General features: G+C 43.2%; 2 protein-coding genes across 2 annotated transcripts; one reads left to right on the top strand and one right to left on the bottom strand.

Moving 5' to 3' along the window:
• Window positions 1–303: 303 nt before the first annotated feature.
• LOC125514601 (shikimate kinase 1, chloroplastic-like) lies at window positions 304–2,949 on the top strand. The gene is made up of 10 exons (XM_048679936.1): window positions 304–675; window positions 999–1,045; window positions 1,158–1,212; window positions 1,316–1,388; window positions 1,508–1,595; window positions 1,754–1,836; window positions 1,930–2,059; window positions 2,321–2,399; window positions 2,517–2,581; window positions 2,692–2,949. The coding sequence occupies exons 1-10, from the start codon at window positions 471–473 to the stop codon at window positions 2,782–2,784; spliced, it is 918 nt and encodes a 305-aa protein (XP_048535893.1). The 5' UTR covers window positions 304–470; the 3' UTR covers window positions 2,785–2,949.
• Window positions 2,950–6,792: 3,843 nt separating this feature from the next.
• LOC125514600 (exocyst complex component SEC6) lies at window positions 6,793–18,427 on the bottom strand. Its single transcript, XM_048679935.1, has 25 exons — window positions 18,094–18,427; window positions 17,102–17,140; window positions 16,848–16,936; window positions 16,648–16,738; window positions 16,407–16,496; window positions 16,221–16,300; window positions 15,448–15,540; window positions 14,732–14,758; window positions 14,354–14,461; window positions 13,488–13,626; window positions 13,349–13,396; window positions 12,717–12,772; window positions 12,246–12,354; window positions 11,972–12,112; window positions 11,721–11,900; window positions 11,513–11,596; window positions 11,327–11,413; window positions 10,171–10,215; window positions 9,280–9,358; window positions 8,798–8,867; window positions 8,234–8,321; window positions 7,903–7,992; window positions 7,526–7,642; window positions 7,344–7,406; window positions 6,793–7,154 (listed from the first exon to the last, which is right to left on the bottom strand). The coding sequence occupies exons 1-25, from the start codon at window positions 18,214–18,216 to the stop codon at window positions 7,023–7,025; spliced, it is 2,268 nt and encodes a 755-aa protein (XP_048535892.1). The 5' UTR covers window positions 18,217–18,427; the 3' UTR covers window positions 6,793–7,022.
• Window positions 18,428–21,981: the final 3,554 nt, after the last annotated feature.

Raw genomic sequence — 21,981 nt, 5'->3', positions numbered from 1 at the left:
GGTCTGTCGTCACCTCTACGATTCTACAGCCGTCCATGGCACGACCCTCTCCAGACACCACGCCCCACACCAACCCCGCCAGTCTGACGTGGCACCCCACGGTAGGTGGGTCATCTCCCTACTAAATCCACCGCTCGATCCCCCCACATGTTTCCCTGACCAAAATGCCCCTGACCTATGACACAGCCGAAGAGAGCAAGAGGGGGGCAGGCTGGGAAGGAAGGTGGGCATGCCGGGTCAAAGCCCGATGGGCAGCGCGGTAATTTCAGCCCAGATTACGCAACTACTCGGCAGCGTCTGGGCGTCCTGCGCTGCGCTGCCGGCAGACGCGCACGCGCACCCCCGCTATTTCAAGCCCGCACATTTCCGCTGCGATTCCACCACTCGCCGCCCCCCCAGCAGCCACCGGACAGAGAGCCGTAGCCGATCGCATCGCCGCGTAGTGGTGGCCGCGGAGCAACCGGCGAGCAATGGAGGCGGGCGTGGGGTTGGCGCTGCAGTCGAGGGCCGCGGGGTTCGGCTCCGGCCGCCGCCGGAGCGCGACGTACGGCGGCGAGAGCGGGGCTCGGACGGTGAGCTTGCGTGCCAGTGATCAGGTGGGGTCGCCGGCCGCCGTGCGGGCGCGCGTGGCCAAGCCCGTCGTCCCGCTCCGCGCCAAGAAATCGTCCGGGGGAGGTACATACATCCTCCTCCTTTTATCCCCTTCCGTGTTGCTTGTTAGATTAGTACGATTTGGCTGAAAGTTTGACGCCATCTTGGCCCAATTTTTGCGCTTTTTTCTCTCTGTGTGTGTTGGGAGTTGTTGAGTTCGGGAGGAAGGAAAGAATGGGATGTCAAATCGATTGGGATTACTAGAGAGTAGGAAAGGGGAAGAGAGAAGGTGTACGATATGATTTACCCTTATGAGAGAGCAGTAAAAATAAACTTGGCGTGTGATCTATGCGTTGACGAGATTCAGTGGAATTGACGTTTTCTCCGTTAATCTTGTGCCTCTGCAGGTCATGAGAACTTGCATAACTCCGTTGACGATGCCCTCTTGTTGAAGGTATTTAATAATATTCTGAATTTCCTGAGAAAACACAAAACAGAACCAGATTCGATGCTGGAGTGTGCATATATTGTGCCGCCATTCTAATACGCTTCCAATTTGATTTCAGAGAAAATCAGAAGAGGTTCTTTTCCAGTTGAATGGTCGGTGCATCTACCTAGTTGGTTAGTTCTTGATCCTCCTAAATTATCAATACTGAAAATGAAATGACCAAGTTACTGATGAAAGTTCTGTATTTATGACTGATAAGTGAATACATATGTGCAGGAATGATGGGTTCGGGGAAAAGCACGGTCGGCAAGATCTTGGCTGAAGTTTTGGGTTATTCATTCTTTGACAGGTTTGTGTTTTCTCACGAATCTACCAATAGCAGTTCGCAAAAGGAAAGTCAATCTTGATGCTTGGTACTGATGCATAGATACTAATGGCAAGGTTTGTTTTACTCTGCAACTTTTACAGTGATAAATTGGTCGAACAAGCTGTTGGCATGCCTTCAGTTGCTCAAATTTTCAAGGTTCACAGTGAAGCCTTCTTCAGGGATAATGAGGTAACGGTTGCTGAATTCATCTGTTAATAACTTGATCCTTCTGATTTGTAGCTTTCATTTGTTACTAGTGATCTGAATTGGAAGCTTCGACATATGAGTTTGTTTTCTTTTACTTCCGAGACTTAAGTGCTGATTTTATCTTCTTTTATGTTTTCCAGAGTAGTGTCTTGAGGGATTTGTCCTCAATGCGGCGATTAGTTGTTGCTACTGGAGGTGGTGCTGTTATCCGACCAGTTAACTGGTATTTTGAGTTGACCCTATTTCTCCTTGTGGAATAGTTTGTGCCTTCTCTTTTGCTGATAGATAACGGTGTGGTCTCTTGTTGTATTATCAGGAAAAATATGAAGAAAGGACTATCTGTTTGGTTGGATGTGCCCTTGGAGGCTCTTGCAAGGCGTATTGCTAAAGTGGGGACTGCCTCGCGTCCTCTTCTAGATCAACCATCCGGCGATCCATACACAATGGTAGCTACTTGATCTTTCAATTTTTGCCGTGTGAGAATATGGATATGAATAAGGTAGATTAATTTGGGCTAGTAGTGAATTTTTTTCAAGGCACTGTGTTTTTCTTCTATTCTGTTTCGAAACAGAGAACTTCAATAACGATCCATATACACAAGCTGTATCACAGGAGTCCAAGTTTTTATTTGTTGTATTACTGTACATTTGTCTGCATTCTCTGTTAGTGTTGGTATGACTGACCGACTGAATTCCTTCTATCTTTAGGCTTTCTCGAAACTCAGCACGCTCGCGGAGCAAAGGGGCGACGCTTATGCAAATGCTGATGTCAGAGTTTCTCTCGAAGGTATGATCTCCATAATAAACTCCGGTCTTGTGCAAACCCATGCCTTTCAATCTATCGAATATCAGAACATGTGATCATCATCGTTTGGGACAACAAATCTGCATTTACCATTTGCAGAGATCGCATCGAAGCTGGGCCATGACGACGTCTCTAAGCTGACGCCGATTGATATTGCTCTGGAGGTATTAAGAAACGAAACCCTTTCTATCACCATCTAATCGTTTGGGTGCCACCCGTATTTTCCATTTCCATTACACAAGTGCCTGAACATGACATCTCTGTCGCTCTGCAGTCGCTCCACAAGATCGAGAGCTTTGTCGTCGAAGACACCGCCGTCGCCGACCCACAAACGGAATCGCAAGCTCAAAGGATACATACCTTGTAGGATATGAATCCTTTTTGTACCATGTAGAGCGCGGCGCGGCCCAGCGCAGCTGAGTTATTCGTTCGTTGTGTCGACAAGGAGAAAGCTGGAGTATCCCTTTTCTTTGTAAGCTGTAAAATGGCGGAATAATGGAGCTAATATGAAGATCCTTGTGGGTTGAAAGAACACTGTCCTGGTCTGGTTTTTTGTTGTGAGATGCTGTTATGCTCCGGAGTCCGGTGAAGATCTCAACAAATGCAGAATGTGCGTGATCAGGTTCCAGAAAACAATATGTCACCTACCTTTGCTTCCTTGGGCTGGAAAAGCCAGGATCATTGGGGTTGGTTTTTCTCCGGTCAGCATCACGGGTTGGTAACGCCAATTCTTCCTCCGACCGACCGGCAGGACCGCCCAATTTAGGGGAAGCATCATCGTCCATATAGGACCGCAACACTGGGGCCTGTCTAGGGGCGAACGGAGACACTGTTCACCGTGCCTGATTGCTAAATAGATCTGGAGGCGCCCATACGCAGTGGCCAATGTCTCGTCCTGAATCTGTTTCGGGCCAACTCCATCGCGCGACCCTATCTTGTCCGGCCTCGTTCGTTTGGGGTAAAACGGACAAAGGAGGCGGCCCAGCGCGCGACGGCCCGGACCTGTCCGTTTTGTGTCCGGACCAACCCATTTCGAGCGCAAACTTGCGCCGGGTTTGGGTCGCGGCGGACACCTCGAAACCCGACAGCGCCGAAACCCTAGCCGAAGCCCTCGAGCTCGCCGGCCGCCCACCTCGCCATGGGGTTCTGGAACGGCAAGGGCAAGCACGACCGTGAGGCCGGCTCCTCCTCGGGGCGCCGCCGCGGCTCCGTGAAGAAAGAGGAGCTCGCGTCACCGCCGCGCTTCTCCCGTCGAGCCCCCGTCCCGGCCCCCTTCACCATCAACCCTAGGCCCGCCGGCGAGCGCGACCGGCAGTACCTCGCGGCGGACGTGTGCCGGAGGTACTGGGAGACGAGGACGCCGGTCCCGTGGAGTGACGTCCACCTCCCCAACGGATGGCACCTCAGCGGCGACCGGGTCCCGATCCCTCCTGTGCCGGCGAGCGGCCGCGCGCGCCGCGATGAGATCGAGCGCCGCCGCCTCCTCCTCCCGGACGACCTGTTCTACGACGACAGGTACGGCCCGGATTCCGACCTCTGGGACACGTGGCTCCAGGACGAACACGACACGCGCCGCGCGTCATACTTCGCCGGCACGGTGTCGGGGCCGCAGCGGCCACGTCGAGAGGTGCGTGGGCATACGCGCGTGCGCGGCGTCACGCCCACGCCGCCGCCTTCTCCATCGCCCCCTCCACCTCCTCGCATGTCAGCGTAGGAGGAGGCCCGTCTCCTCAAGCGTGTCATGGACGACTCCATGTACACGCACGACGAACGGCAGTGGGACGGCCTGGAGGAGGCCATGGCCCTCTTTGCAGCCGGGGACGTCGCCTTCCCGGAGCTGCAGATGGTGGCCGTGGAGGAGGAGAGGAGGAAGGACCCGCCGGCCGCGTTCCAGCAGCTGCTGGGCAAGGGGTGGGGCTGGTCCTGCACTGCTCCGGAGATGGCCGCCGGCGTGGGCGTGAACTGGTGCCCCACTCCGCCGCGGTCACCGGAGCAGGAGGCGTCGCCACGGGAGGAGGTGGTGCAGGCACCTCCGGCCGTCCAGCCCGACCCCGTCCACCACGCACCTCCGGCCCACCTGTGGACGCCGCCGGCCTACGTCGACCTCGTCAGCGACGACGACGACACCGGCGGCCAGTGAAGACGGCGACGGCCACGGCACCGACGGGCACGGCAGGAGCGCGCGGGAGGCGGAGGCGTTTTTTTATTTTGTTTTATATGTTAATTATGAAAACTGGGCCTTTTAAGTGGCCGTGGAAACTGAGCCGTTTTGTGGCTGTCCCCTATATATGTTTTATGTTTTTTTAAAATGCTTTTATTTAGTTTTTTAGTTATTTCATTCTAGTTTTTATTTTTTTTATTCACGTCCATTCCGGACACGATTTGAGGTGCGGTCGCGCGGTACGCGCACGCACGACCCATCTGACAAAGGCGGACACGGGCGAACCCATCGGCGCCCCAAAGGGATAAAATCCGGCCAATCCGGACATTCGTTTGGAGTCGTGCGGTGGAATTGGCCTCATAACTGGATTGCAAGATCATTTTTTACATAAGAAAGGACAAGAGGATAGGGCAGCTGATGGCTCATCCGGTGCAGGACACCTACGGCCATAGCAAGCTGTTTCAGTGGTACAACCTGCGTCGGTGCAGGAAGTGATCAATTATTATTATTCAGTGTAGGGCAGCTACGGATATAAGATGTTTTAACTTTTTTTTAAATCGGATGTAGGAGTACATAGACACGCTTTAGTGTTTTTGTTCCCTCATTTCAATCAGTATATAGTTCATATTGAAATAACCAAAACATCTTACATTTGTGAATGGAGGGAGTAGTTAGCACTCAGGATGGGAATGGGCCGACCCGGCCCTCATGGCCCCAAGGCCAATTTGAGAAGGCACGGGTCGACCCATATAAAAAATAGTCAGTGGCCTTGTTGGCCCGATGGGCATTCCGGGTCGACCCAAATTCTTGATTTACATTGTCTTGTGCACAAATGATGTTAAAATTAGACACGATTTAATGGGATCTAACTAGTGTAAGAATTAATAAAATATTTAATACATGGTAATAGGAAAAAAATTAAGCCGTCTATTTGTGATTTTGTACATGCGCATTTTGATGAAACATATCAAGACAATTTTGTTGTTCATATACATGAGCGTTCGCCGAAAATTATACAACTGACTGCATTGTAAAATTAGCTCTTACGACAAAGTCGGCAGGATGAAGACTGCGGTTGTTGTGAGCTATAAGACTATAAGGCGGGCCGGCCCCGCTGAGCCAACGGCGGTCACTCGGTGCCGGCCCTGTTGACCCAAATCTTTTTTGAGGCCAACCCACATGACCCATTGGCCGTGAATTTTTGGGTCGGGTCAGTGACCCGGTGGGCCGACCCGGCCCATTCCCATCATGAGTTAGCACTGCGAAGTCCTAGTGACCAGGGATTTTTGTTGCACAATGACATCACTAAACAAGGGGAAAGAATGTGGATCGACTACATTCTCTGGAATTCAATCTACATATCAGACTCGATCTTTATCTATTCCTAAGGGTGCTTGGAAAGATGTCACCATGCACTTCGTTGAGGTGTTGCCAACTTCCTCACAGTTATTCTGGTGGTACTTGACAGATATACAATGTATGCACATTATGCTACTCAAGCATATTTGACAGCTCGAATTGTTGCCAAACTTTTCCTGGATAACGTAGAGCAACTCCATGGCATGGTAGCTGAGTTCTCCATTTCAAAATATTTGAAGTTTAGGTCTGTCCTAAGTCTAACATCTTTTGGTCTGACCAATTCTATAGAAAAATGTACTCAAAACTTCTTCTCATCCTCGGCACCAATTCTATAGAAAAATGTATTCAAAACTTCTCATCCTCGGCTGCGCACCTTATAAGGCATTGTACAACACCGAAGCCGTCTAAGGGTTTTACCTCCCTTATCTGACACTCGATCTACTGAAGTGATGAAGTGATTCAGGGCAGGGAAGGGAATTCTGAATTTCTGAAGCACCAATTGGCTAAAGCACAACTTCGTGGCTTCGAGGTAAGAAGGCGAAAGCGCGAAGCACAGAGGCATAGTCTCCTCTGCAAGTGGGTCCTTATTGTCCAACTATAAGTCAAAGTATGTAACGGAAGAATGTTACCATTGGAGAATGAAATCTGCAACCCTCCCCCAATCTCTGTTCCTAACACTCATCGCCATCTATTCTACAATCAGGGGCACGTCTATCTCGCGCACAGAGAGAACACCAAAGCAGAGATACCATGTTGATCGTAAAAGGAAAAAAAATAGCTTTGAAACATCATGCCCAGATACTTGGGAGTTTGGATGATAATGCACAGCTGATGTCACTCAACAACTCAACAATATACATCACTAGACATTTTATTCAAGGGCAATGAAAATAATAAGGGGTTTGGGGTTCCATCTTTACACAAAAATTCCCTGCTGCTAACCAAATAGAAACAATACATTCTAGAACTTCTCATGCTTCGCAGACAAACGCCAATAGGCCTAAAAGATGAACAAAAGAATGAGCAAAATAGAAAACAAATCCGTCTTTGTGGGTGCATTTACTATGTTCAGTACTAGCATGTTCTCACTGTCCAAGCTTCCCCCATATGCCTTTCTTTACTGTTAGGCACTTCAATTTACCAAACACGAACCCTGACTTTGGCGGATTGCCATCTATGAGGGAGTTCTCATATATCTCCTTGCATTCTTGTACGACCTAACAAGCGAGTAGGATACAAGAATATGTAAGCCATTTTTTCAGCAAACCAGGAAAAGTTTTTTTTAAAGAAAACCTGAACTTATGTATAAATGGCGTCATAATTGTCAAAATTTCTCCTGAAAACCTAATTTGACTATCAACAAATTGCACACCAGATACTTATGATGTGAGAAACTTTGTTCCTACCTCCTTGGCTTCTTTCCGTGGAATGCCTTCCCGCAGTGCAACGAGCTTCTCAACAACCTCCGACTACATAACAGACAAGTCAAATTGCAGAGCATCAAAACAAATGAATGGGACGACAGAGTTTATGAACTGTAATAGTATGTGATCAAACAAGGGCAATTATAATGCTTGGAAGAAATTACCGGGCAGTCTGGTTGATGTTCCAGAATATTTGTGTAAATCAGAGTGAAACTATCCAGACTCTCAGCTGAAGCAAGCTCCCTCAGATCAGCCAGAATTCGTACTCTGTTTTCAACTTTCTGAACCACATTGCAAAGAAAGCATGTCAGAGAACTGGTCCACAATATAGAAGAATCAAACCAGAATGTGGGACTAGAATTCTAGGATAGGTGTTTGAACGCAAAAATACATTAACCTAAAAGATGTATTGTACCACAAAATGAATGCACCCTACTCTTGCAGAAAATGCTTTTCAATATTCATACTGCCACATAATGTTGTTGAACAAAGGAGTTGTCGCTGTGAATAGTATGAAACTTCCAGCAGTAATTATACTTACAGTCACACTAGTGTACTCTCTGAAGAAATCCATAAGCACTTCTTCATCTAGCCTCATCCTCTCAACCGTTTCTTCTTTTATATAATTTTTCTAAAGGTGCAAGCAATTGCAAGAGATAAGATGAAATGAAGTGTGAAATGATCAGTGAAATTGGTAAAAAATACTGTCTGAACCAAGAACACAAAAGAAAAAGCTCATTTCAGAATGATTCTAGAGAACATGGAAGGGTCCTCCCTTTGTGATGACTTTACATCATATATATGTTCCCACCATCCCTCCAAATCACAAGTATACAGATAATCTGAATAGTACCAAGGGGAGTTCTGCAAACCTGACTGAGAAGATGGTCAACATATACAACAATTGTTTCCTCTAGGCAAGACTCCACAAATCTTCGGAACGATCTATCTTCAATATATCTAGACAAATAAACCCATTTACAATTATAAGCAGAAAGATAAGATGAACCACATTTATCAGTGATAGCAAGCATTTGCATGCCATAACCCCCAGTATGGCTTATAGGAATATTACTAAATAGGATGGCATCTATTATAAAATAAATAGATAAAAATGATTAGTACACCCTCTGTAAAGAAATATAAGAGCATTTAGATCACTACTTTAGTGATCTAAACGCTCTTATATTTCTTTACGGAGGGACTACGTACTATTTTTGGAACTGATCAATTTGCACTGGAGTTCCCAAATTTGATGAACATGTATGAATATGATTTATGTTGAGATTTCAGGATCTAGTGATATAGTTCAGGTCATGGCACAAATTTTGGTAGATGTGCAATTTTTCAAAATTTTATGTCTTCAAACCAATTTGAAAAGTTCTCTGCATTCATAGCCATGGTATAGGTCAATAACACTTATTGTGTAAACTTACAGTTTCACATCGCCAAAATAATCAGCAAACGTGGCGACCAGATATTCGGTCACCATTCCATCCATCCAGTCTGATAAAAATGAACCACTGTTAGAAAACAACAATCTATCTCTTCAAGGAACACTTGAAAATACCCTTAGAAAAGCACTATGCCAGAGAATTCCTAAAGTATGTTAACCACAAGTAGAAGAGGTAAACAACTACTTGCATACAGCTGCCAACTACAGATGGTGATTGAATAGAAGCAACAGCGATAGCCAAAAAATCAATACCAGTCGATAAAATATGAATATCACCATTGTTACTGTGTAAGCATAAAAACATAAGAAATGTCCCGGCGCTTTTCTGGGTTTCTAAGTAAGACTCTCACAGATGTAGAGGAACTGCGTGTGCTTTAAATTCCAAATGATCAAGAAAATGACTCAAACAAAGGGCAAAGGGGAAAGGATAAATTTGTTACCCAAACAATACCAAGGAATTACCTTTTTGGTAAACCTTCGCAAGAAGATCCTGCACACCTGGGTCTTCGAAAATAACACTGACAGTTTGAAGGACCGCCTCCTGTTGGAAGAATCGGTAACTTTAGTTACAGCAGCAATGACCTTTTGTTGTCTATAGACGCAGTTGTATCAAATAATATTGCTTGGAAGATGAACCAGACAAGCTTGGCCAGTTCTCAGCACATGGGGCAAGACAGCTGAGTCGCCCACCACTCTTACCACCTGTCTCTTGGGCAGTACTGGACAGGGATTGGCCAGAAACCAGTGTCAATAACCAAGAGTTAACCAGTTCAGTGCTTGCTTTTAGTACTCGTATAAATATTTAAGCAGCTTTTCCAGAATTGTGGCAAAGTAATGTGGAAGCCCTTGGACCATAACTAGGTGACTCGGCAAGGGTTCTTTTCATTACCTCCCCACTCCTGTCCGACTGTTTCAGTTTCTACAGGGTAGCATGTATAGGCAAGAATCTCGGTTTCAGGACCACAACAGCGAAATCTCAACTAGCCGATAGCAGGTTTTGCAAACTTCTACACCAAACATTATTACGAACTTCCTTGGTTATACGCTGTAGCAATGTGTGCAATTAAGACATCCGTGCATGGTTTTAAATAGCGCGTTATAGGTACTTTGGTCCAAACACATGAACACATGTTTTAAATGCGCGCTATAGCACGCTATACCGTTTAGAAGAGGTCCACCGCTAAGAGGCATAGCCCGCTATCTATAACTATGCATCCGTGTAGAAGTAAACATCAGACACCTAAAGAATCAATTTCACATTGATTAGCAGGTTGAGTTTCATTTCTCAAACCTAACACTAATGTTACATATACATATGTAATGTATCTTATGCATGCAGATTGTAGAACAAACCTTGGCAACCTCAAGAAATCCTTTGCAAGTGTCTTCAAAATTAACCTGCAAAACAGAATTTTACTCACATGTAGAGTCTAAAAAAAATGCTTAAGGTGTGCTAAAAGAAACACAGAAAAACTGCAATAATAACACATATTTTCAACTCTATGCTGTCATCAACTTCTGAATTTGCTTCACATTCCCAGTTTTCCAGTCTTAGCGCCTCACAGAAAATACCATGAAGTCTTACCTGTTAGTCAGTTTGCTCTCCCAGCAATGCATATATTTAGTCTGCATGTACAAACTATATCTAAAATACTAGAGTATATGTCCTACTCCCTCCGGTCCTTTTTAGTTCGCATATAAGATTTGACTGAAGTCAAGCCTCGTAAAGTTTGACCAACTTTATAGAAAAAAGTACCAACATTCACAATCTGAAATCAATATCAACAGATGTGTCATGACTTAAAGTTTCATATTGTATAACTTTAGCATGACAGATGTTTATATTTTTTCATATAAATACGGTCAAACTTTGTGAAGTTTGACTTTAGAGAATTCTAATATGCAGAGTAAAAAGGACCGGAGGGAGTACTTCACAAGTTGTGGTCCATGAGAATATTCTACCTCCAGGCTGAAAATATACTACCTCCAGGCTGAAAACGTGTTGCTTTAATTCCATGCACATAGAACAAGAAACTAAGCAAGGACTTTATACTCCCAACTTTTGATATAGTTGGGCCCTGTTGATTGTGCAATCGTCTCTTTGACATCAATAAGGTGGTAATTGCTACGAAGACCCAACAAGACTTCAGTTTGTAACACATAACCAACTTCCTAAACATCATGTATTTCAGACTAGAGAAAATTACTTTGATGTGCTATATAAACTATACCATATAACATACACAAATCATCTACCTCGATTTTTAAATTAAAATAGTCAGAATGGTTATTCATGTCCTTGATCCTTGCCATGGAGACTAGTTCTTACCAGGAAACTGAACCTTATGGTATGCAGGTACAGATACTACGGATACTTGGGTAGTATTTTCAGTAAAAAGAAACAGGGAGAATTCAATGATGTAATGATTGAAAACACATGAGGTCATCTCCAGAGCAAGTTCAAAAATGTGAAAGAATCTAAGGACCAGGCTTGATGACTCATTAGTACCTGTTCAGCATAGTTCGGAGGAAGCGCTTCCAATGTGCTGCTACTTAGCTCTGATGAAAGTTCGTAGCAACGCAGGTTGTTGTTAATCTGGTCAAATAATACAAGGACCATATAATAAGAAACAAGAGTAGCAAGAACTGACATGGAACAGCTAAATGTACATACTAGTGAAAGAAAACTACGGACCAATGCGCACAGAGTTTCCAGACCGACATCAGAAGCTGGCTCCTCAAGGCTTTGCCTCTCAGCTGCTTGAAAATCAAGCATAACCTGTGAAGGTACCAAAAGAAGATTGAGTTGCAACATTTCAGTAATTTATTTCAGATTGCACAGAGCAAAGCAAAGCAAAAAATAGTTAAGACTAAAATAATGTTGAGGGCAACTTGATAAGTACCTGAATAACTGCGAGAGCAATACGATATAGCATGACATCTGTGCTATTTTCTCTTACTATCTGCACTTGCTCTGTCAATATTCTGAATAGATCTACAGCTGCAGGTGTATATAGTTTTCCATCCTCTGTACTCTTTGGTGGTTGTGTTTTATCAGCCTCCAAAATGTTAGTGTACCATTTCTACAGAAGCAAAAAGGAGTATGAATAATCATGATTAAGGTCAATATGAATTCAAGAGATAAAGTTAGTACCTTAGTTGTTGCCTGCATACGCTCTACATACATATTCATGAGGGGATCCAATGCACCACTTTCTGAACAAACTTGGGCAAGAGACTCGTCCACACCAAGGCCAATAAGATTATCTTGATATTGCACAACCCAACCTGTTACCTACAGTGAGCAGTCAATTAATGTGCTTGCATTACAAGCGAAATAAAAGCAAACAGAAAAATATATACTGACAAGTGGTCATCACATGGAGAAAAAATATAGCAGAAACACAATGAATTTAAATATCACATACCTTCAGTATGTTTATATTTTGAATATCATTTGCTCTTTCACTGAGCAGTCTTAGCATATGAATGAACCTTTCGGTATATAGATTTACCAGGAGCTGGAAAATTTCATATCTTGTAGAAATAAGAAAATCAAAGCAGTTAGTGGATGATATGGAAAATATTAGCAGTTACATGTCAAAATGGCGAAGTAGAAAACCCCAGCCATCGACATTTCATAGAAGAAGAAAAATCATGTTTCTCACCAAAGGGATGTACTTTTAAGCAAATGGTATATTGAGAAGTTAGAATACAACACAGAGCATCCCCATATACTGAATTAAGAAGGCATATAGTATGGCCCATGATAGGAGCCCTCAACATATTTTTGTCTTCTTAATTGTTATGACAGAATATTAATTTCTTGTGCATATAGAACAAATAGTATTGGACATATCTTCCAAGGATAACTATCGTTTGTAATACCATCAACATACCTAGGAGGAAAACATGGTGCAACATAGTCATAGATATCGCCAAGCTCTTCTCCAATCTGTATTGCATTGAGAGCAGAATTTCATGTCAGTCAGATCACTAGGTAAATCCAGACAAGCGTACTTTCTTCTAGAGAAACACCAGACATTCTTTGTCAGGTCACAATTTAAATTTATAGAACAAGTAGGATTAAGATATATTTGTAGACAAGGTAAGTAACAAAATTTGAGGTCATCTACATCAAACGAGCGGTAAATTATGGAGCCAAAAAGCGTACACAGTAATACATGATTCATGATTACTAATGAACTGAGATATTTTGTGTTAAATTTCTTAACAGCCACGCCAGTCTTCTTTCAACATAACATACAATGGAAATGAGTAGGATACTTGAGAGCTGAGGTTCTTAGGTCCTTGAGTCGAGTAGCTGCCCCACTGGCTAGGAGACAAGTCGTACCAAATTGACCCATGTTGAGCCGACTACCTGGGGGGTGATTCTAGCTCGCTCAACTCAGGTGATCAATTACACGGAGTTGAGAAGTCCGGTTTGTACTCTCAGGAGGGGACCATTTAAACTTTTCTTCTCTTTGTGCTATGATTTACTATAACATGTGTAAAAGTCAAGAGTACTTACTGCCTTAGCTTCCTCCAGAGCTTCCATCATATCTTCTGAGAAAACAAGCTGCGTGATCAAAACATTAGTAACTGCTACAAATGCATGGACTGTGATAAGCACACAATGAAGCCTTGAATCCAAGATCATAGTGTGCTACCTCAGTGAGCAATTTGTCAAAGCGAGCCTCAACAGCCTTCCCTATGCACTCATAGCATTTATCCTTGTAGCCCTTTCCCTGGGTCTTTGATTTCTCTTGGGTGCTATTTCTTGGGGTAGATGCTGCCCCTGCACCTTTTCTGCCAGAGTGAACCAAAATCGTCATCAATCCATAGGAGATAACCTCACAAAAGAAGTACTACTTTGCAAGGTTCTCACATATGTTCTGGTTAGTGGTTTATCAATATTCAATAGACATCTAACAAACAATAGACTGAAAAGGCACAGTTGTATAAGACCATTAGACCAAGTGGTGGGACACGACGGAAAAGCAATACAATATAGGCGATTCAGCAAGCTTGTAGAAAGCAAGCAAGTCGACTACACCCACACAATGGCTCCAGAAGATAACCATTACAAGAAAGAAGAAAATAGGCAAGGTTGTGCAAAAGATAATATGATAGCTAGAGTTAATTGATCTGTCAACCCAAATCTAGCCAGTCTGCAGTTTTAACTAGTATATGTATATGTGAAACAGTACATCATACAATGACCATATGGACAATATACTACAACAGCTGACATGTTTCCTGCCCCCTTTGCAGATCGTGAATTCATTTACTGGATCCAGGCACAAGTTCATGGATGAGCGATTTCTTATCTGAACACGCAGTGCCTAAGTACTACTCCTATCTTATGTGCATTTAAGCTAGCACAAAAGTAAAGGGCATGATGACTAATAAAAGATGCAGTGTCCAAAAAGATGTTATAACTTTGCTACTCAAACATGAAACTGTATGAAATCATACTGCCTATTGGAACTGGAAGTGCAGAAAGATGTTCTATAGAAGAAGAAAAGTAGTGTACTTTGTCGTTCTACGTTGGTTTGCTATCGTCGCCATAGCACCTGCACCCTCAGCCTCAGCTGCTTCCTCTGCAACTTGTTGGTCTATGATCTCTTGCATTTCAACAACCCTGACATAAGAATTTGAGTTTGTACAATCATGTGCAGTAATATATGTGTGTGAACTAAAAGATAAACAGGAAACGAAGACAATACAACTCCTTTTCTGACCCCAAAAAATGTTATATTTCCAGTACTATTTCCCTGATCACAGATCAGAACTGATAAGAAGCGCAAATTGTCCCTCCTTAAAAGTAATGATGGGGAAACAGTATTCAACCACTCACTTCAACATTGACGTATTAAAAATAATTTAACTACATGGTAAGGATAAGCTATACCTTAGAGCTCGGACCAACGTCTGAGGGCTGCAAAAGGGAAAGAAAGAGAAAGTATAAATACTAGGGTGTGCTCCACATGTATGCCTTTAATAATAATTAGAGCATGTACATGCATCTTAGTTCACCTTTGGAATATTGATCACCCATATTTTGGAAAAAAATATACAATTAAAAATTGATAAAGTATGAACAGAACTTGTTTAAGAAAACTCTCATTCTATTGAAATGATGTGTTATAGTCTTGCAGAGCATAAGAAGATGTACCATGATACACCAGAGTTATATACTTATCATATTTGCAGCAAACCCCCGAGCGACAGCCCCATGCTTAACAGTAAAAGTTAAACAGGCAAGATAACAGCGCTTCAAACATAGAATTGCCTTGGTGTCTCCAACTCTACATTCTTTGCTTCATGTTAGACCAAGGATTTCAAGACTTACCTCATCCTTACTACAATTTGAATTTTGTCTTGCTTTAATCTTTCAAAAAATTAAAGCTATCATTTCATCAGGTCTTTGAAGTATTCTGCTTCTTGCAAGCTTCATTTAGTACATTCCACAAAGCATATATAAAGAATTCAAGATGGAACAAGAATACAAGGATGCCAACAAAACATCGCCTAGTTTTTATAACATGTGTACTTAAGACTATAAGACGATTCAGTCATTTACCATGTTAATAAAAAAGTCAAAGTTCATATAACAAAACTCAGTACCTCTCTTTTGAAAGTTTAAAGAAGTTAGCAATATGTCCCCATAATGTCTTTTCAAATGTTTCCCATGATCGATCAACATCTTCAAAGTATTCTCTGTGGGAAGAAAAAGAACCATCATGTGATTTACACATATGAATTTCATTGCAATACAGGCAACAGGCGAGATTTAAATAACATATATGGCTTATCCTAACAGCATTTACTATCATACTGCAGGCAATTTCAATTATACAAACTGTCTTAGAAAAGACCCATTGTGCCGATCTTATAAATCTAACATGCCATCCTAATGTGGATCCATAGAGGGTCATAAGTTTGCTTTCTTACACTAGTGTTTATTAGTCTTTACTAGGTCAGCGGTTATAGTACTTTGACTTCTGCAATGGTATCATACAAGATTGATGATAAATAAGCTACTCCCTCCGATCCATATTACTTGTCACTCAAACGGATGTATCTAGCACTAAAGTACGTCTAGATACGTCCATTTGAGCGACAAGTAGTATGGATCAGAGGGAGTACATGTTTTACAGATGGACGGAAATTCAAAAATAAACAGTGTTAGTTGATTACAGTTGCATGTGCAGTCAGTAGAAGTTTCTTTTAAACACTACTGCCATGTTTGATATTTGAGCTTAGGATGAACCAAATCTCGGTTAAAAATGCTTACCTCATTCTAACAAGAAAGGCAACGGTAAAAGGAAAACTAGGGATGATACGTCGCATAATTATCAATGGTACCTAGTTATACAGATTAAGAGAGGGGGTCCCACCTCAATCGGCCAACTTCTTCCTTATGAGATCCAGCAGCAGCTAAAGCAAAACGCCTCTTTCCATCAAGAGCTGTTAATCTCTAATTTCGTCACAGGCAAGATCATAGAGAAGTCAGATGACTAGAACTAACCATTATGGTTATCCAATTGTTGTGTTAATTGACAAGCCAAAGAAGAAGAAACAACCTCATAAGTGTGAATCAACTCTTTGTCATCGCTCAAGGAGTCACGTGCTGCAGCTGCTTCAACAGAAATAGACATCATACCTCCTACATCCTACCACACATTGACAATCAATATATCAATTTTTCGTGCTCAATAACTTGGTTAGCTCAACCTATTGGTAAGTTAGAAAGTATACTTAACACATAGCAAGTAGAGTCATAGTACAATGCTATTGTTAAATTAAGGTCAGCAATCAGCAAACCTTTAAAGTTGTGTTCAGGTTGTTTCTTGCATTGCTAAGGAGCTTGATCCTGTCGTGATTCTCGATTAATGTTTGACACTCCTGACACAACCTGCCGTCATTGATGATAAATAGAGCTGTAAGAAATTAAGGAAAACATAGATACAGACTCGAGAAGTGACAAGCATGTGGAAAGGTGAAAACCAAGATAACAAGCTTACTTGTCTATATCTATGAAGTTCTCACGTAGACTGTTTATTGTTTGTTGGGATATCGCAAGAGCGCTGATGCCAGCATGAGCTTGCTCAACCTGTCAATTTTGAAATATATTCACAAAAGGTATTTATCATCCAGCAGACAGACATGAAGGGTGCAAATGACTGGATCAGAAACTATAACTTAGGCAGACTCCAGCTGATCAATAATGGTATTCAAATGAGTAAGTTTGGCGATCATAGTAGATATCAAATTGTACCTGTTCTGCCACCATTGAACTGAGTTGAGTATCATTTGTCTGAAAGAATTTGTAACAAATAGCAGACAATCAGGAGTCGTATAAAATGATTCAACTAGTAAACATATTCATAATATCTCAATGGTAATCTTTGTATGTCAGTATCCTTTTGACACATGGCGTCTTATTTTTTTTACTTTCATGCAAAAAAAATAGCCATATTTATACCAAAAAATAAGAAATACTTTTGAATGAAATGTGAACTCAAATTCAGGCACTGACAGCTTGGTGCCCAAGCTATATTAACAGTTATGGCTTGCTTGCGTCTCAACTGGTGGTAGGAGCAGGAACGGCGCATCCGCACAGAAGATACAGATAACCCATGAAGAATTATTGTTTTTTGAGAGAGAAATAACCCATGAGGACTTGAAGCTACAGGTCACAGCCCCAGCTTCAGCTACCGAAAAAATTTGACTACCGAAAAGGACTAGCAGAAATCATGCGAGACTTGGTCAAAATCCAAAAAATGCAGGCTCAGATGAACCTGAAAGATCATATGAGCATTTCCTCAAGCATCATCAGTTCGCACGGACAGCTTGCTTGTGCTGAGACCCCTCGAACAATTCCCACACCTTAAGCAAGCGCAATTGTGCATAAATAGCTAGTCATCGACCGTAATTTAGTTATTTAAATCTAATCGTCACAATCTAAAAACAATATCCTTCCGCGATCCCAGCACGAAGTCAATCGCAGCAGAATCACGGGGCCAGAGGCAAACAGTTCCATTGTAAGGTCATCCGGAGCGAGTGATATTTTTCAGCGGAATGCAGGAGCCATTCGGGGCGAAATTCGGGGATGCATGCCTACCAGCGTCTACGGTTTCACCGAATCTACTCGCCCACCGCTACTTGAGATTCCGCCATAATTGGCCGCGCCCGCCAACGGAGGAGCGGACCCGCGGCGGGTCCGAGGGTGAGGGAGTGGGGAGGGAGGGAGGGATCGTGCGGCGTCACCTGCTGCCGCGAGAGGTAGTCGGCCTTGATGGAGGCGATGGAGGAGAGGAGGTCCTGGGACGGGAGCAGCTTGGCCACCTCGCGCACCGCGGCCTCCTTGGCCTCGATGCCCAGATCCTCCATGACCCGCTGGCACCGGCCGGCCGCCCGCGCGCCGCCGCCCTAGGCCTTGGCCTCCTCCGAATCGAGGCGGGCGCGGTGGGCGTGGGGGACGGGGGAACGGAGATCGCGACGAAGGCGTGGTCGGGTGTGGTGTGGTGTGTTTTAACCGGAAGGACGGGGGAGAGAGATCTGACACTTTCTTTCGACGAAACTCACTTCGCTCATAAACTCCACTGCCATCTCGTTGTTTTCTTCCCAAAAAAAATGTCTGCGTCTGGTCTTTGGACAGCATTATCGTTTCACAAATGACGGAAATTCAGGCGCAGACCGCGTGGTGTAGTTTCGGCCTGGCCGATGGCCAACGGGGAGAGGAGAGGGGTGCAATATCCACACTTTCTTTTCTGCGAAGCTCACTTTGTAACACTCCTGCTAGCGGTATTTATTTTATTTTATTTTGCGGAATAAACTTTTCATATATTCCTCAAACATCATGACAGTATAAAGAGCATCAGATATAACATAAAATGCATCTATATCCCTAGACCACCTAGCAACGACTACACACAGTAAAGCAAGCCGCAGTCGAGCCACCGTCATCGCCCTTCTTTGCCGGAGCTAGACAGTCCTTATTGTAATAGACAGACAAAAAGTCATCGTGCTAAAACCCCAACGGATCAACACATCAGAAACAACAACCACCGTTGATGAAGATAAGCGTAGATCGGAAGGATCCAGCTTATAGACACATGAGCGCAGACAAACGAAAACCAGATCCACAGAGGTCCACCGAAGACAAACACCAACCGAATCCCGCGAGATGCCAGAGACACGTCTCCGTACATCCTTCGACGACACGAGATGCATCACCAGGACTAGGGCTAGATGGGGAGAACCATATTCCATCTTCAAGGAGCCGTCGCTGCTTCGCCTTCCTAAGCATGACACAAACCCTAAACGGATTCAGACAAACACCTAAAATGAAGCATGAGCACTTCCATTGACAAAGTCCGGGATCCTGGTCCTAAGGCCATAAAAGATGAAGCAGATTGCCTGCAGGCGCTGGCGAAAGGCGAGAAAATCTGAAATGCCTGTGAGCACTTCTTTCTTTCTCTAGGAGAAAGAAAACATTGGTACTTATTTTTTACGAGTTTTTACATGTCAAAACTCGACGACTTTTCTCTTTCTTTTATAAGCATCATTACCTTGTTGGTTCTCCAAATACTCTCCTATTTAGCTGTAGTTTAATACAAATCTCTTTGTAAAATCGGCAGCTAGTCCTTGAAAACGAGTTTTTACAAATGACCCGTGAACATAATGTTGTGAAATAGTATTCGCTCTTCTAGATGTTCTCTTGTTTTATTTCATTTTTACTTTAAAAATTTGTGCATTCAATTTTTAACACAGAGTTGTGCGCAAATGAAAAAAAAAAGCAAATCCCGTGCGGTTCTAGTTCAATAATGCAAACAAAATTACTTCATGAACTTTTCAGATGCTAGAATTTTGCATAAATATTCATTAATCAGCCTCCAGGCACTTTTTTGTGGCATTTATCTTTTCAAGCAACCTGGCGAGAACAAAAAGGGTGTGAAATCTTTGAACTTCTTTTGACTTGACTTTTCATAGAACTTACAAAATTGTTTATCTTAGTTGTTGGCTTGTTCTCATAACTAGGGGAATGAAAAATCCAACGCTTCTTTTTGAGAAAACGCACCATGTGATACTCTTTCACTCTTCTAGAAATTCTACTATCTTTAACATGGGCTTCTTTGATTCACATCTAGTCCTTGAAAACGAGTTTTTACAACCCATCGATTTTTTTTTTTACAAATGACCCGTGAAGATTATGTAGCTAAATAGTATTCACTCTTCTAGAAGTTCTGTTGTTTTATTGTTATTTCAAATTTGTGCATTTAGTTTTTGAACACAAAATTGTTTATAAATGGAAAAAAATCCCTTGTAGTTCTAGATTAATAGTGTTAACAAAATTACTTTATGAACTTTTCAGATGCTAGATTTTTTTAATAAAAATCCAGTAATTAGCATCTAGGCACTTTTCTGTGATATTTATATTTTCAAGCTACATGGCGAGAACAAAAAAGGGTGTGAAATCTTTGAACTTCTTTTGACTTGACTTTTCGTAGAACTTACAAAAATGTTTATCTTAGTTGCTGACTGGTTCTCATAACCAGGAGGATGGAAAATCCAATGCTTCTTTTTGAGAAAACGCACCATGTGATAATCTTTCATTCTTCTAGAAATTCTACTCTCTTTAACATGGGCCTCTTTGATTCGCAGGTTCCTCAAAACACATGAATGGGAAATATGGAATTGGACTATTGGAGTAGGATAACCTCTTAATTCTATTCGAATTAGAGAACCATAAATTCGGAAAGTGTTTGACAAGACAGAAAAAACAAAAGGATTTGTAGCAAGACATTTGAGTGGAAGGGAATTTTCCTCCAAAGCAGAGTGCAAAGAAATCCTTATGGAAATATCTCAACAATTCAAATTATGCATAGCGGACTACATAGAGAAAATTCCCAAGGATCTGAATCCTATGAATTCCTTTTGAATCAAAAGAGCCATATGAATATAACCAATGTGCATTTAGTCTACTATGGATCTCTGTGCCGCTGTTATATCTTATCAACAGATCGGAAGAATTATTCGCCAAAAAGAAAATCTCTTGAGTGTAGAAGATTGTCCAAGTTGTAACAAACCAACACATGTAAGCCTCGCCCTATCGCGCTGTCTTTAAGGTCAAATTGTGGTCTTGACAGCCAATATTTTTATATAAAAAGGTAATATATTAATATCAAAAGTTGATACAAATTAAATCTTACTTTTGCAACAACAGGATATCCAGAGCCACTCAAGCAATCAAGATTGCACACATATTAGAAGGAAAAAGAACAACCTGAAAAGGTCGAGGCGAGACAAACAACCTGTTGCAACATATCGGTGCATGAACACCATCGCCATCAGATCCAACCATATGAATCAGATCATGGATTTTTCACTCAGGGAAGAGAGTGCGAGCAGACTCAACGTTTGGTACAACCAATGAAGCCAGACCTAGTGTTTTCATCCTGAAAACTTGATGCTAGACCTAGGGTTCTCACTATAATTTTTTTTCGAAACGGAAGCAAAAGTTGCCTCATCTATTAATTAAGCAGAAAAGAATTGACCAATTAATTACGGAAAACCGGACAAAAACGGAACAACAAGAGCCGGGCCCACTCGCATAGACTGAAACACACAGGGCAAAGCGCACCCTTCTCGGCGACATGTCGACCTGCGGACAGACAACGCAGCTCCGATTCTGACGGAGAACTCAGAAGAATGAAACCAGGCACGGCTGGCGCCACGGAAGATCGCCGAAAGGACACCTGGAACCAGTCATCGTATACCACAGGGCCTCGCCGCCGCAGCTTCGACTCCACAACAACAAACAAAACGAGGCAATATCATGGACACGCCGGAGAAGAGCCGACTATCGCAACCATTGCCGCGTCGCTGACATCGCTCCTACCATCATCGTTGCCACAGAAGTCTGGACGCCACAGTGATTTTCTCGGAGCCGCCGCCCCGACATCCACCGCTCCGTCGCGCCCAGCGCAATCAACCGGCACCACCTTCCGGGGCCGCCGCCCCGACGTACCACCGCTCCGCTCGAGCAGCAACGCCGCGCGACCCAGCTGCCCGCAGCCCACGCTGCTCAGGGCAACCGCTCGTAGACCACGAACGTCGCACCACATCCGGGGCCGCTGCCCCGACGCAAAGTCA

This window comes from Triticum urartu, chromosome 6 (genome assembly GCF_003073215.2).
Source record: "Triticum urartu cultivar G1812 chromosome 6, Tu2.1, whole genome shotgun sequence".
Taxonomy (NCBI): Eukaryota; Viridiplantae; Streptophyta; class Magnoliopsida; order Poales; family Poaceae; genus Triticum; species Triticum urartu.
This window is presented reverse-complemented; position numbering and strand designations above follow the sequence as displayed.

Coding starts and splice junctions, on each gene's coding strand:
- LOC125514601 (XM_048679936.1), top strand. CDS start 471: ATGGAGGCGGGCGTGGGGTTGGCGCTGCAGTCGAGGGCCGCGGGGTTC. Junction 1,389..1,507: donor GGTTATTCATTCTTTGACAG/GTTTGTGTTTTC, acceptor CAACTTTTACAG/TGATAAATTGGTCGAACAAG. Junction 2,060..2,320: donor CCGGCGATCCATACACAATG/GTAGCTACTTGA, acceptor TTCTATCTTTAG/GCTTTCTCGAAACTCAGCAC.
- LOC125514600 (XM_048679935.1), bottom strand. CDS start 18,216: ATGGAGGATCTGGGCATCGAGGCCAAGGAGGCCGCGGTGCGCGAGGTG. Junction 16,937..17,101: donor GTTCAATGGTGGCAGAACAG/GTACAATTTGAT, acceptor CAAAATTGACAG/GTTGAGCAAGCTCATGCTGG. Junction 11,414..11,512: donor TGGAAACTCTGTGCGCATTG/GTCCGTAGTTTT, acceptor TTATTTGACCAG/ATTAACAACAACCTGCGTTG.